The sequence below is a fragment of the Macaca nemestrina genome, chromosome 13 (assembly GCF_043159975.1).
Source record: "Macaca nemestrina isolate mMacNem1 chromosome 13, mMacNem.hap1, whole genome shotgun sequence".
Classification (NCBI taxonomy): Eukaryota; Metazoa; Chordata; class Mammalia; order Primates; family Cercopithecidae; genus Macaca; species Macaca nemestrina.
Genome location: NC_092137.1, coordinates 24123103 through 24135877, shown reverse-complemented (window position 1 = coordinate 24135877; position 12775 = coordinate 24123103). Strand labels below are relative to the sequence as shown.

The following is a 12775-nucleotide window of genomic DNA, read 5'->3' as shown; positions in this document are numbered from 1 at the left end:
AACAACAAAAGCGAAAACCTATCTCAAACAAACAAACAAACAATATATATATGAGCATGGTCTTCAATGACTTCTGGCACACACTTGCTTAGTGTGTAAAGACTAAGATTCAGTAAAAGGGTTCATATAAGAAGCCAGTCACCCCCAAACATGCCAGCCCCCATAGGGCTAGAGAAGTATGAGGCCACAGAAGATAATGTGACAATCATCTAAAAAGGACATTTTCTTTACCACATTAGTCACCACCAGCACCTTAGTAAGGGTGAAAACAGTGTGACTGGAACTCACCGTATGCCCATTAATTGCTCACTATAAAATTAATATTCTAAATATCATCTTAATACATGATCAGAGTTAAACCTATTATAAATAGACTCCTGGTTTGGATAGAACCTATTTAATTACTAGAGCTAGGATTATGATGCTCAAAGTAGACAAAGAAAAAAAAATAACAGCCATTTTTTTCAGAATTCTGTCTTAAGGTTTATTTCTGTCTTATGTAACATTCACAATGCCATTTGTGGCCACTTTTTAAAAATAACAAATGAAATGATTTTAGTTCTGCTTCCATTTAGGATGTAGAAAGCATCCTAAAATAGAAATAATGATGTTCTAGAAATAATGGTGCTCTCACCCCAAGGTCAAAAAAGGCCAGATAATCTACAAAAACATAACTTTTATTGAGCCCATCAGATCTCAAGGCAAAGAAGTAAACTGAATTCCAAAGACAAGTACCTCCCACAAGAAGCAGGACAAAAAACCTACTTCGCCTTTGGTAGAACATGAGAGGACAGGGTGGCTTCCTCTCTTTTTCCTCTCATGCTCTCATGCTCAGATAAAAAAAGAAAAAAATTGATGATTAGCTGGACTTTACTAAAATTTAAAATGTGTGCTCTGCAAAAGACACTGTTAAGAGAATAAAAAGATAAGCCTTAAACTGGGAGAAATTATTTGCAAAATATATACCTGATAAGGGACTTACATTCAAAATATACGAAGAATTCTTAACACTCAACAATAAGAAAATAAACAACCCATTTTAAAAATGATCAAATGAACAACAGACACCTCACCAAAGAAGACACAAAGATGGCAAATAAACATGTGAAAATAGTCTATAGCAAAGAAGCATATGAAAAGATGCTGGAGGTAGAGCAAGATGGTGGAATAGAAGCCCACACCCTTTATTCCCCACACTGGAACAACAAATTTGAACATCTATCTGCACACAGAAAAGCACCATCACAAAAACCAAAAATCAGGTGAGCAATCACAGTACCTTGTTTTAACTTCACATTACTCAAAGAGGCATTGAGGAGGCAGGAGGGACAGTCTTAAATCACTGATGCCACCCCTCTCCTATTCCCCAGTCAGCCGTGTGTACAGAGAGTTTGTGCATTTGGAGGGGGTGAGCCCAGTGACTAGGGGACTTATGTTGAATTTGGTTCTGCCCTGTCACAAGAGAGAATAAAGCCATGCTGGGCTCAGCCAGCACCCGCACAGGAAGCAAATATTTGGACCAGCCTTAGCCAGAGGGAAAGTGCCCAGATTGGAACTTGAGTTTCTCCACAAGCCTCACCATTGTAGGCTGAAGTATCCTGGGCTCCTAGATAAACTTGAAAGGCAGTCTAAGAACAAGGATTGTAATTCCTAGACAATTCCTCCTGTTGGGCTGAGCTCAGAGCCAGAAAACTAGGGTGGCACATGACCTAGGGAGACACCAGCTGGCATGGCTAAGGGAGTGCTTGCACCATCCCTCCCCCAACCCCAGGCAGTGCAGCTTGCAGCAACTCCAAAGGTGACACCTTCCTTCTGCTTACAGGGAGGAGAGGGAAGAGCAAAGAGGACTTTGTCCTGCACCTCAGATACCAGCTCAGCCACAGTAGGATAGAATAGCAGGCAGGGTCCTGCAGTCCCCATTCCTGGCCCTAGCTTTGGGACGACTTTTCTAGACACATCTTGGGCCAAATGGGAATCTGCTGCCTTGAAGGGAAGGACACAATCCTGGCAGGATTCATCGCCTGCTGACTAAGGAGCCCTTGGGCCCTGAAAACCAGCAGCAGCGACACCCAGGGAGTACACCGGGGGCCCTGGAGTCTGAGATGTGCTGGCTTCAGCAGTGACCCAGAACATTCCCAGCTATGGTGGCTATGGTGAAAGATTCCTTCTGTTTGAGAAAAACAGAGGGAAGAGGAAAGGGAACTTGGTTTTGCACCTTAGGTACCAGCTCAGTCATAGTAGGATAGAGCAACAAGCAGGCTTTTTGGGTCCCTCAGTCTGGGCCTGGGCTCTTGGACAGCATTTCTGGACCTGCCCTCAACCAAATGGGAGTCCATTGCCCTGGTGAGTCCCAGGCCTGGCAGCATTCACCACAAGCTGAAGGAAGAGTTCTTGGGCTTTAATTAAACATCAGTGGTGGCCTGGCAGAATCCCCACAGACCAGTGGTGGCAGTGGCCACAGGAAGAGGATTCTCAGCATGTGGAAAGGGGAGGGAAGAGTGGGAAGGATTTTGTATTGTGGTGTGAATGCCAGCTTAGCTGCAGTAGAAAAGAACATCAGGTAAACTGCTAAGGTTTTTTTACTTCAAGCCCTGGCTCCCAGACAGCATCTCTGGACATGCCCAGGACCTGGGGGAACTCACACCCTGAAGGAAAAGGCCTTGCACAAGACCCAGTGCTGTACTGTCTTCAGGTCTGACCCAATGCAGCACCAGTAATGGTGGCCACAGGGGTGCTTGCATCACGACACCCGCAGCTCCAGGTGGCTCAGCACAGAGAGAGAGACTCTTTGTTTGGGAGAAGGTGGGGGTAAATATCAGGAGTCTCTGCCTAGTAACCAGATAACTCTTCTGGATCTTATCAAAGTCCACCAAGGCAATACCTCTATGAGTCTGCAAAAACCACAGTATTATTGGGCTTGGGGCCCAAATGCCCTCAAACACCTGGAAAGCCTTCCCAAGGACAAACCCAGGATGTAAAGACTACATTACCTAACTCTTCAATGCTCAGACACTGATGAATATCTATAAGCATCAACACCATCCAGGAAAATATAGGCATACCAAATGAACTGAACAAGGCACTAGGGACGAATCCCAGAGAAAAAGAGATATATGACCTTTCAAACAGAGAATTCAAAATAGCTATTCTGAAGAAACTCAAAGAAATTCATGATAACGCAGAGAAGGAATTCAGAATTCTATCAGACAAATTTGATAGAATTATTTCAAGAAATTGAAATAATTACAAAGAATTGGCTAGGCACAGTGGCTCATGGCTGTAATCCCAGTACTTTGGGAGGCCAAGGTGGGCAGATTACCTGAGGTCAGGAGATTGAGACCAGCCTGGCCAACATGGTGAAACCCTGTCTCTACTAAAAATACAAAAATTAGCCAGGTGTGGTGGCACACACCTGTAATCCCAGCTACTCAGAAGGCTGAGGCAGGAGAATTGCTTAAGTCTATGAGATGGAGGTTGCAGTGAGCCAAGATCATGCCACTGCACTCCAGCCTTGCCAACAGAGTGAGACACTGTCTCAAAATAAATAAATAAATAAAAATAAAAATACAAAAATTAGCCAGGTGTAATGGTGTGTGCCTGTAATACTAGCTAAGTCAGGGAACTGAGGCAGGAGAATTGCTTGAACCCAGGAGGCAGAGGTTGCAGTGAACCGAGATTGCACCACTGCACTCTAACCTGGGGGAAAGAGCAAGACTCCATCTCAAAAAAAAAAAAAAAAAAAAAATTGTCTGGGGCCACACAGAAACACATAAAATACACAGCATTAATGATAGCTAATGAGCTTAAAAAAAAAAAAAATTCACCAAAAATTATAATGAGGCCAGGTGCAGTGGCTCATGCCTGTAATCCCAGAACTTTGGGAGGCTGAGGTGGGTGGATCACCTGACGTCAAGAGTTCGAGACCAACCTGGCAAACATGGTGAAACCCCATCTCTACTAAAAATACAAAAAATTAGCCGGGCGTGGTGGCAGGTGCCTGTAGTTACTCAGGAGGCTGAGGCACGAGAATCACTTGAACCCGAGAGACAGAGGTTGCAGTGAGCCGAGATTGCGCCACTGCACTCCACCCTAGGTGACAGAGCAAGACTGTCTCAAAAAAAAAAAAAAAAAAATCAAGCAGAAATTCTAGAGCTGAAAAATGCAACTGACATGCTGAAGAATACATCAGAGTCTTTTAATAGCAGAATTGACCAAACAGACAAAAGTATTAGTGAGCTTGGAGACAGGCTATTTGAAAATAGACATTCAGAGAAGACAAAAGAAAAAAAATAAAAAACAGTGAAGCACATCTGTAAGATCAGAAAATAGCCTCAAAAGTACAAATCTAAGAGTTACTGGCCTTACAGGGGAGATAGAGACAGAAGTAGAAAGTTTATTCAAAGGGATAATAACAGAAAACTTCCCAAGCCTAGAGAAAGGTATCAACATTCAAGTAGAGAAAGTCATAGAACACCAAGCAGATTTAACCAAAGGAAGACTACCTCTAGGCATTTAATAATCAAACTCCTAAAGATCAAGAATAAAGAAAGGATCCTAAAAGCATCAAGAGGAAAGAAACAAGTAACATACAATAGAGCTCCACTATGTCTGGCGGCAGACTTTTCAGTGGAAACCTTACAGGCCAGGAGAGAGTGGCAGGACATATTTAAAGTGCTAACATGGCCAGACATGGTGGCTCACGCCTGTAATCTGAGGATTTGGAGAGGCTGAAGCAGGTGGATCACTTGAGGTCAGGAGTTCAAGACCAGCCTGGCCAATGTGGAGAAACTCCATCACTATTAAAAATACAAAAATTAGCCGGGTATGGTGGTGCACAGCTGTAATCCCAGCTACTTGGGAGGCTGAGGCACAAGAATCACTGGAACCTGGGAGGCAGAGGTTGCAGTCAGCTGAGATTATGCCACTGCACTCCAGCCTGGATGACAGAGTGAGACTCTGTCTCTAAAATAAAATACAAAAGAAAAGAAAAGAAAGTGCTGACTGAAACTTTTATCCTAGAATAGTATCATCCAGAAAAAAAAAAAAAAAAATCCTTCAGGCATGAAGGAGAAACAAAGACCTTCCCAGACAAACAAAAGCTGAGGGATTTCATCAACACCAAACCTATCCTATATGAAATGCTAAAGGGAGTTCTTTAATCTGAAAGAAAGGGATGTTAATGAGCAAGAAGAAATCATCTCAAAATACAAAACTCACTGGTAATAGTAAGCACACAGAAAAGCACAGAATAATATAACACTGCAACGGTGGTGTGTAAACTACTCTTATGTTAAATAGAAAGACTAAATGATGAACCAGTCAAAAATAATTACAACAACTTTTCAAAAAATAGTACAATAAGACACAAAGAGGAACAACAAGAAGTTAAAAAGCAGGGAGACAAAGTTAAAGTGTAAAGTTTTCACTAGTTTTCTTTTTGTGTGTTTGTATATGCAATCAGTCTTAAGTTGTCATCAGTTAAAAATAATGGGTTACAAGATAGCATTTACAAGCCTCATGGTAACCACAAATCAAAAAACTAACAACAGACTTACAAAAAATATAAAGAAAGAAAGCAGGCCAGGTGCGGTGGCTCACACTCCCGATGCACACAGAAACCAATACTATGGCATTAGATTTTTGAGAGAAGAAAAGCCTTATTACAAATCAACCAACAAGCTGGGCGCAATGGCTCACACCTGTAATCCCACACTTTGGGCGGCCAAAGTGGGTGGATCACCTGAGGTCAGGAGTTTGAGACCAGCCTGACCAATATGGTGAAACCCTGTCTCTACTAAAAATACAAAAATCAGCTGGGTGGGGTGGCATGTGCCTGTAGTCACAGCTACTCAAGAGGCTGAGACAGGAGAATTGCTTGAACCCGCGAGGCAGAGGCCACTGCACTCTGACCTGGGCGATAAAGCAAGACTCTGTCTCAAAAAAAGAAAAAAAAAAAAAAAAACTACAATGAGACATCATCTCATCCCAGTTAAAATGGCTTACATCCAAAAGGCAGGCAATAACAAATGCTGGCAAGGGTGTAGAGAAAAGGGAATGCTTGTACTCTGTTGGTGGGAATGTAAATGGGTACAACTACTATGGAGAACAGTTTGGAGGAGTCTCAAAAAACTAAAAACAGACCTACCACATAATCCAGCAATCCCACTGTTGCATACATACTCAAAAGAAAGGAAATCAATATATTGAAGAGATATCTGCACTCCCATGTTTGTTGCAGCACTGTTTACATTGGTCAAGATTTGGAAGCAACCTAAGTGTCCATCAACAGATGAATGGATAAAGAAAATGTATTCACACACAATGGAATGTGTGTGAATTTGACCAATATTCACCCATAAAAAAGAATAAGATCCTGTTATTAGCAACAATATGGATGGAACTGGAGGTTATCGTGCTAAGTGAAATAAACCATGCATAGAAAGACAAATATCACATGTTATCACTTATTTGTGGAATCTAAAAATCAAAACAATTGAACTCATGGAGATGGAGAGCAGAAGGATGGTTACCAGAGGCTGGGAACTATATTGGGAGGGTAAAGGGTAAGTAGGGATGGGGCTAATGGGGACAAAAAAATAGCAAGAATGAGTAAGACCTCGTATATGATAGCACAACGAGGGGACTATAGTCAGTAATACTTTAACATACATTTTAAAATAACTAAAAGGGTATAACTGGATTCTTTGTAACATGAAGAATAAATCATTGAGGGGATGGATACCTCATTTTACATTATGTGATTATTATGAATTGCATGCCTGTATCAAAACATCTCATGGACCTCATAAATACATATACCTACTATGTACCTACAAACACTAAAATTAAAAAAAAAAAAGTTATCAAGACTCCTATTCCTATACTAAGCAGAAATCTGCTGTCATTGGAAGACAGACAGGAAAGTGCCATCCAAGAACAACCACAGATACAAGGTCAAGTTTGGCTGCCACAAGGATAAGGAAAAGGAACCACAGGAAAGTCCTGCTCCTGAGGCCTAAGCACACAGAGCTTGCCAAAACTGAAGCTCCATGAGAAAAACATAGGATATTCCTCTGCCTCCACCAGGAGCCTTGCAATAAGCAACATGCAACAGCGATGTACTCCCGTGGGAGAGGCAAGAGCATGGGGAGAAGACCCCTCCACTTCTATGATGCCAGCTTGCAGGGATAGCTGAAAACTGAGGAAGGAGCAGAAACACTTGAGAAAATCCCTCTGGCACCCCACCCCCACTCTAAGCACAAGGAAAAGCAGCCCAGCCACTAGAGGTATTCAAGCCTGTGGTGCACTAAAGGTAACAATAGCAATAACAATACCCAAATCCAACTCAACTCCAACTAGATAAGGCTAATCCTCCACACTAATGCTTGACAGAAGAAAAGGCATATCCATTTCTAGACATAAATACTCCATGTACACTGTTCTTCTACATCAAAAATCTGGCACTCAATAAAAAATTACAAGACATGCACAAAAAGCAAGGGAAAACAAGCCACTCTCAAGAGATAAAGGAATCAAGAGAACTAGATTCATAATGTTGGAATTACCAGATAGGGAGTTTTAAATAATTAATATGGTAAAGAATCTAGTGGAAAAGGTGGACAATATGCATGAACAGATGAAGAATTTCAGAATAAATAAAAACTATCTAAAAATTGAAATGGTAATGCTAGAAATTTGAAAATCATGATATCAAAGATGAAGAGTTCCTTTGAAGGGCTCTTCAGCAGACAGGACACAGCTAAGGAAGAACAGTGAACTCAAAAACAAGTCAGAAATCATCCAACTGAAAAACAAATAAGGAAAAAAAGAGTGGAAAAACAGAACAGAGTAAGAGCTATGGCACTGTGAGACATCATCAAGTGATCTAATATACATATAATTGAAGTCTCAGAAGGAAGAAAAAAAGCAGAGAGAATGGGAAATAAGAAATATTTGAAGTGATAATGGTCTAGAATTTCCCCAAAATAATAAAAGATATAAAACCACACATACGAGAACCTCAGAGAACATTAAGATAGAAAGAAAAAAAATATATAGACAGATCATAATCTAGCTAAGGAAAACCAAAGAGAAAGAGAAAATCTTGAAAGTACCCAAGAAAAAAGAAACATCACATATGGAGAAATGAAGATAAGAATTATAGATTTTTTAAAAAATGAAAATTTAAAAAAATCATAACTATGAAAAATTTTATAACTGTCTCAAGAATTTTCAAAGTCCAAAAGGTTCTATAATTTCTAGTATATTAACCATTACCTTCTCCTTTTACAAAATTCACTTTCTATGTATCGTGTAGGCAGTTTCAGCCACTCATTTGGAGTCATAAAGTGCCTTGAATTAGAAATTTGTGGGAATCTGGAATGCAGCTGAGCCTTCTCAACTTCTTTGAATTCTTTTATTGAATATATTTTGCCTGCAGGAAGAATAAAAATCTAAATTAACATCCTTACATGCAACTGCCATTGCTCTTGGGCTATGAAATCATATAACAATCAGGAACTAAGTACCAGTCTCACACTGAAGAAGAGTTCTTTTTTCATTATCCTTGTCATATTGTGCTTTTTTCAAAGGGTCACGAAATGGTGGGATGGTAACCTACAAGAGAGGCACTTGTGTAAGGTCTGAGTTGCAAGGCTGAGTAGTAAACATTTTCAGTCTATTCGAAGCATCCACATACGGATGGCTCTTATGCTGGAAGGGTAAATAATATGGTATCTACAAATAGCTGGCTTACCATTATATTTGTTTAATATATTACAAAGAGATGGGGGTATATCAATACCTCTCTTAAGGCCCTCCAGTCAAAGAGACAAAGTTAGCTCTTGTTTCAGTGTGGGTTCAATCTTCAAAAATTATTTTGTTGTTATCATATGTTCCCAAATTTAAAAAATTCCTTTCCCATGCACAAAAGAAAAAATATATCCATATATTCATCTTAATCCCTAACATTGATAATCAACAACATAACTAACATTACTGAAAACTTAACCAAGTTATTCAAAATATAGATCATTTGTGAGCCAAAGTATGGAAGCACTAAATCTATGTTAATGGCCATAATTATCAATATCAAAATGACAGTTCTACATATGAAAACAGGATTCACGAACAACAACATTCATCATTTAGGCCTAGTCAGGGAAATTCTACCACAAGCTTAAAAGGTCACTCATGTATTTTTCTCATGCTCATCAGGCTAGTTTTTCAGAGGTAGTTATAATACACATCATGACTATTAGAGTTAAAATAAACGGTGATCAGACTGCCCAGTATAAGTTTGCTTCTACAGAAGTTATGAAGAGTGCTACTCATAAAATATTAAGAAAATATTAACTTGCTGTAAAAAGGAACAAAAAAAAGGTGCTATCATTTTCAGGTATTTGTATGTGACGTATTCACATACGAAGAGCAAATCAAATTTTAAATGACACTGGACTCTGCTGCTGGAGAGTTACTATGCTGCTCTGGAGGTGTCAGAGCCTTGCTTTTTGATGTTTCTTGTGTCCTTACATTGACATCTGTGCATCTGGGGTAATGGAGGCTTCTTCCTGCTTTTTGGATTTGCATCCACAGGGAAGGACTTTTTCCTGGAGATGTGTCTATGGTGTTGGATGGGTAGGACACTTTGGCCTTGATCCTGGGTACGTGTAGCAGTGTAGTCTCCATGATTTCTTTGAGTGCAAACAGCATCAGTGGTGTCTGTATTTTCCTCGGTGGCTTAGGGTACAGTTATTGGAGGATGTGGTAAGGCTTTGCTGGGGATGGGGACATTAGGCAGGCCAGTCCCCAGCCTCAGTGGAAGCAGTGGCAGGCTGAGGGTGCCTGTCCTTGGTCTTCAGAGCAGTATACACTGGTACCGGTGTTACAGGTTCAGGTGGGCCAGTTCTTGGGTCTCCAAGTGGCTTGCTTGGGTGCATGCAGTGGCCGTGGTGGGCCAGGTGGATGAGCAGGTTCTTGAACCCCTGGGCAGCACTCATGGCATGGGCAATGGCAGTAGCAATGATGAGACAACCTTCTGTCTCCCAAGTGGTCTACATGGGTGTTGGCAGTGGCTGCAACAGGCTGGGTGGGCCAGTCTCCAGACCCGCAGTTGGCATGTGCAGGAGGGTGCCAGCTGTGGTGATAGCAGCAGGCTGGTGGGCTCTCGCCAACGGTGGTGGATGGGGCAGGGCGATCCCCCAGCCCCCTGCAGAGTACTTGGGTAGGGGTGCTGGTGGTTGTGCTGTGGCCCTGCTGCTGTGGAGGGTGGGGTTGCTTTCAGTGGCAGCTGGCATAGGCAGGCAGTTAGGGAGTGTATGTTTCAGCCTAGGTGATGCTGCAGGTGGGGCCTGTCCTCTGGGCACAAGAAAGGGAGTCGTGGCCCCCGTGCTGAAGTCAGCAAGGTTGCTGCCAGCTGCTCACACCTCAGCCCTCTCCATCTGCAGGCATCCCCCATGTTAGTCTCAGGGCCGAGCAGGCTGCCTCACCTCCCTCTCCTTCCTCACCTTAAATGTTTCCTTGTCACTTCTCTGTGGAATTCCAGTGTTCCTCTTAGATGACGTGTTCCAAGTACAATTTTCTACTCGCTATTTTGGCCCTTCTGTGGAGGAGGCGAGTGTCAGATGCCTCAAGCCAGTTATCTTGAAGCTCTCCGACAGGGTCTTGCTCTGTCGCCCAGGCTAGAGTGCAGTAGCTCACTGCAGCTTCGACCTCCTAGGCTCAGGCCATCCTCCCTCCTCCACCTCCCAAGTAGCTGGGACCACAGGTGTGCGCCACCATGTCCAGCTAATTTTTAAAATTTTTTGTAGAGACAGGATCTACCTATGTTGCCCAGGCTGGTCTTGAACTGCTGGGTTCAAGCCATGCTCCCACCTCAGCCTCTAAAGTGGTGGAAGTGGTGGTGGGATTACAGGCATGAGCCACCGTGCCTGGACCAAATTTGAAGTTTTAAATTGAAGATAGAAATAAAAAAAAATCTAAAGTTTTACCAACAATTATAAATCCGGAGACTCCTATCTCTACTGACAGCACTTGTACATCATAAATGGAGGTATTATAACCCAGTGGTTCTGAAACTTTTTTTTTTTTTGAGACAGAGTCTCACTCTGCTGTCAGGCTAGAGTGCAGTGGCGTGATCTTGGCTCACTGCAACCTCCACCTCCTGGGTTCAAGTGATTCTCCTGCCTCAGCCTCCCAAGTAGCTGGGATTATAGGCATGAGCCACTGCGCCCGGCCGAAACTATTCTATTTCAAAACGTTGTTGTTATATCCAAATAACGTTTGTGTATATGGCTTAGATCTATTGAAATTTACTATATTAGAAAATAAAACAGGAAATTTTAAATTGCTTATTAATTTTAAAATAATAATATGCCTATTGTTTAACATATCTTTCTACAAAAAATAACTCTATTTCCCAAAATAAAACAAAAAATGAGAAGAGTAACATTGTTTTACATTTTTGTAAACTTCTTTATGTCTTGCTTAATAGAAGACAAGCGGATTCTCATATCTGCTTCTGCAAGCAATCTGTTGAGATTTGTTTAGTTGTTGTATACGAAGAAAATCCATATAGAGATATGTAGTTGAAAAAGGTAGGAGTATTTTAACAGCCTTTTAAGATCATTGTGGATATTTGTTTTTGATACTATACCCAAACTCAGTAAGAGATAGTTTCTTAAAGGTTAGTTACGATGTGGAATTTGAAACCATATCCATGAATTTTTCATACTCTTCTACTAAGTCCATTAGTCTATTTTGCACTTCAAATGAATCTTTTTCCAACGCATAATTTTGTAACATTTGGGGGGAAATTGGATCATGGAGTTAGGCAAGATCTTCCAAATGTTTGTACATTTCATTATTTAATATCAAAGAACCACATTCATTAATATCATTACCAATTTCATCAGTAAAGTCTTTTGAGTATTGGGACACTGTCACACTTCTGATGGTGAATATGAGTGTTCCAAAATTCCAAATGTTTTGCTTGAAAGCTCACCTTTTATCACTGGCAACAAATATTGCCAGTAGTTTTTCTCAAAGTGACAAGCTGACTTCATTCATTTTCCAGAAAATATCTGCCAAATACCCAAGACTTACTAACCATAGTTTGCAAGTCATTCTTTCAAGTAAACATGGTGTTTCACGAAAGAAATTTTAAAAAGCAGCCAGTTCAGCTCACAATTCAAGCAATCCTCCATATTTCAGTATGCAGCAGAAGTGCTCTTCACATACTCCTATTTCATCACAAAGAATATCTAAAAGATGTGTACTGAAGGAACAAGACTTAGTACTAAGTTAATAATTTTTAAGTAGAGCTGCACGAAGCACATGCAAAGAAATGCTGAAGATCCATCTGAAGGGAAGGAATCAAGCCTCTATGTTCCTAAAGTCAGATCTGTCCCACTCCCAGGAAAGGAAGATAGACAGGGTCATTTGGGTTGGTCTGAAGTCAGGTGTTCTGGGCCATCTCAAGCCCTACTGTTGAAAGAAGAGGCAGGACGAACCTTTTCTGTACTGGGGAAATTGAAAGGGGGAAAGGAGATAATGTTGGGTATCTCCACTTGATAACCCAGAACTGAGAATAAGGACAAGCTTACAGACTCTGCAGCAGCTCAGAAGCAGGGTCTGGGAGGTGCCAGGTCCATAAAGAGTACGGAGCAGGACACCAGGAGCCCAGCCTGTGGAGCCTACCCGAGACACTCTCAGGTGGAGTCTCTGCCAGACATGGGTAAGGACCTGGATCTGAAGACATGGAACAGCAATGCTGGGT

General features: G+C 41.4%; 1 protein-coding gene across 1 annotated transcript in view; it reads right to left on the bottom strand.

Annotated features, from left to right (window-relative positions):
- The window catches only part of LOC105479818 (family with sequence similarity 228 member B), a 110965-nt gene that overhangs the window by 14562 nt on the left and 83628 nt on the right, over positions 1–12775 (bottom strand). Inside the window, 2 exon segments of the mRNA XM_071076287.1 lie at positions 8278–8434; positions 8529–8616. Of these exon segments, the coding sequence (XP_070932388.1) occupies positions 8278–8434; positions 8529–8616 (245 nt within the window).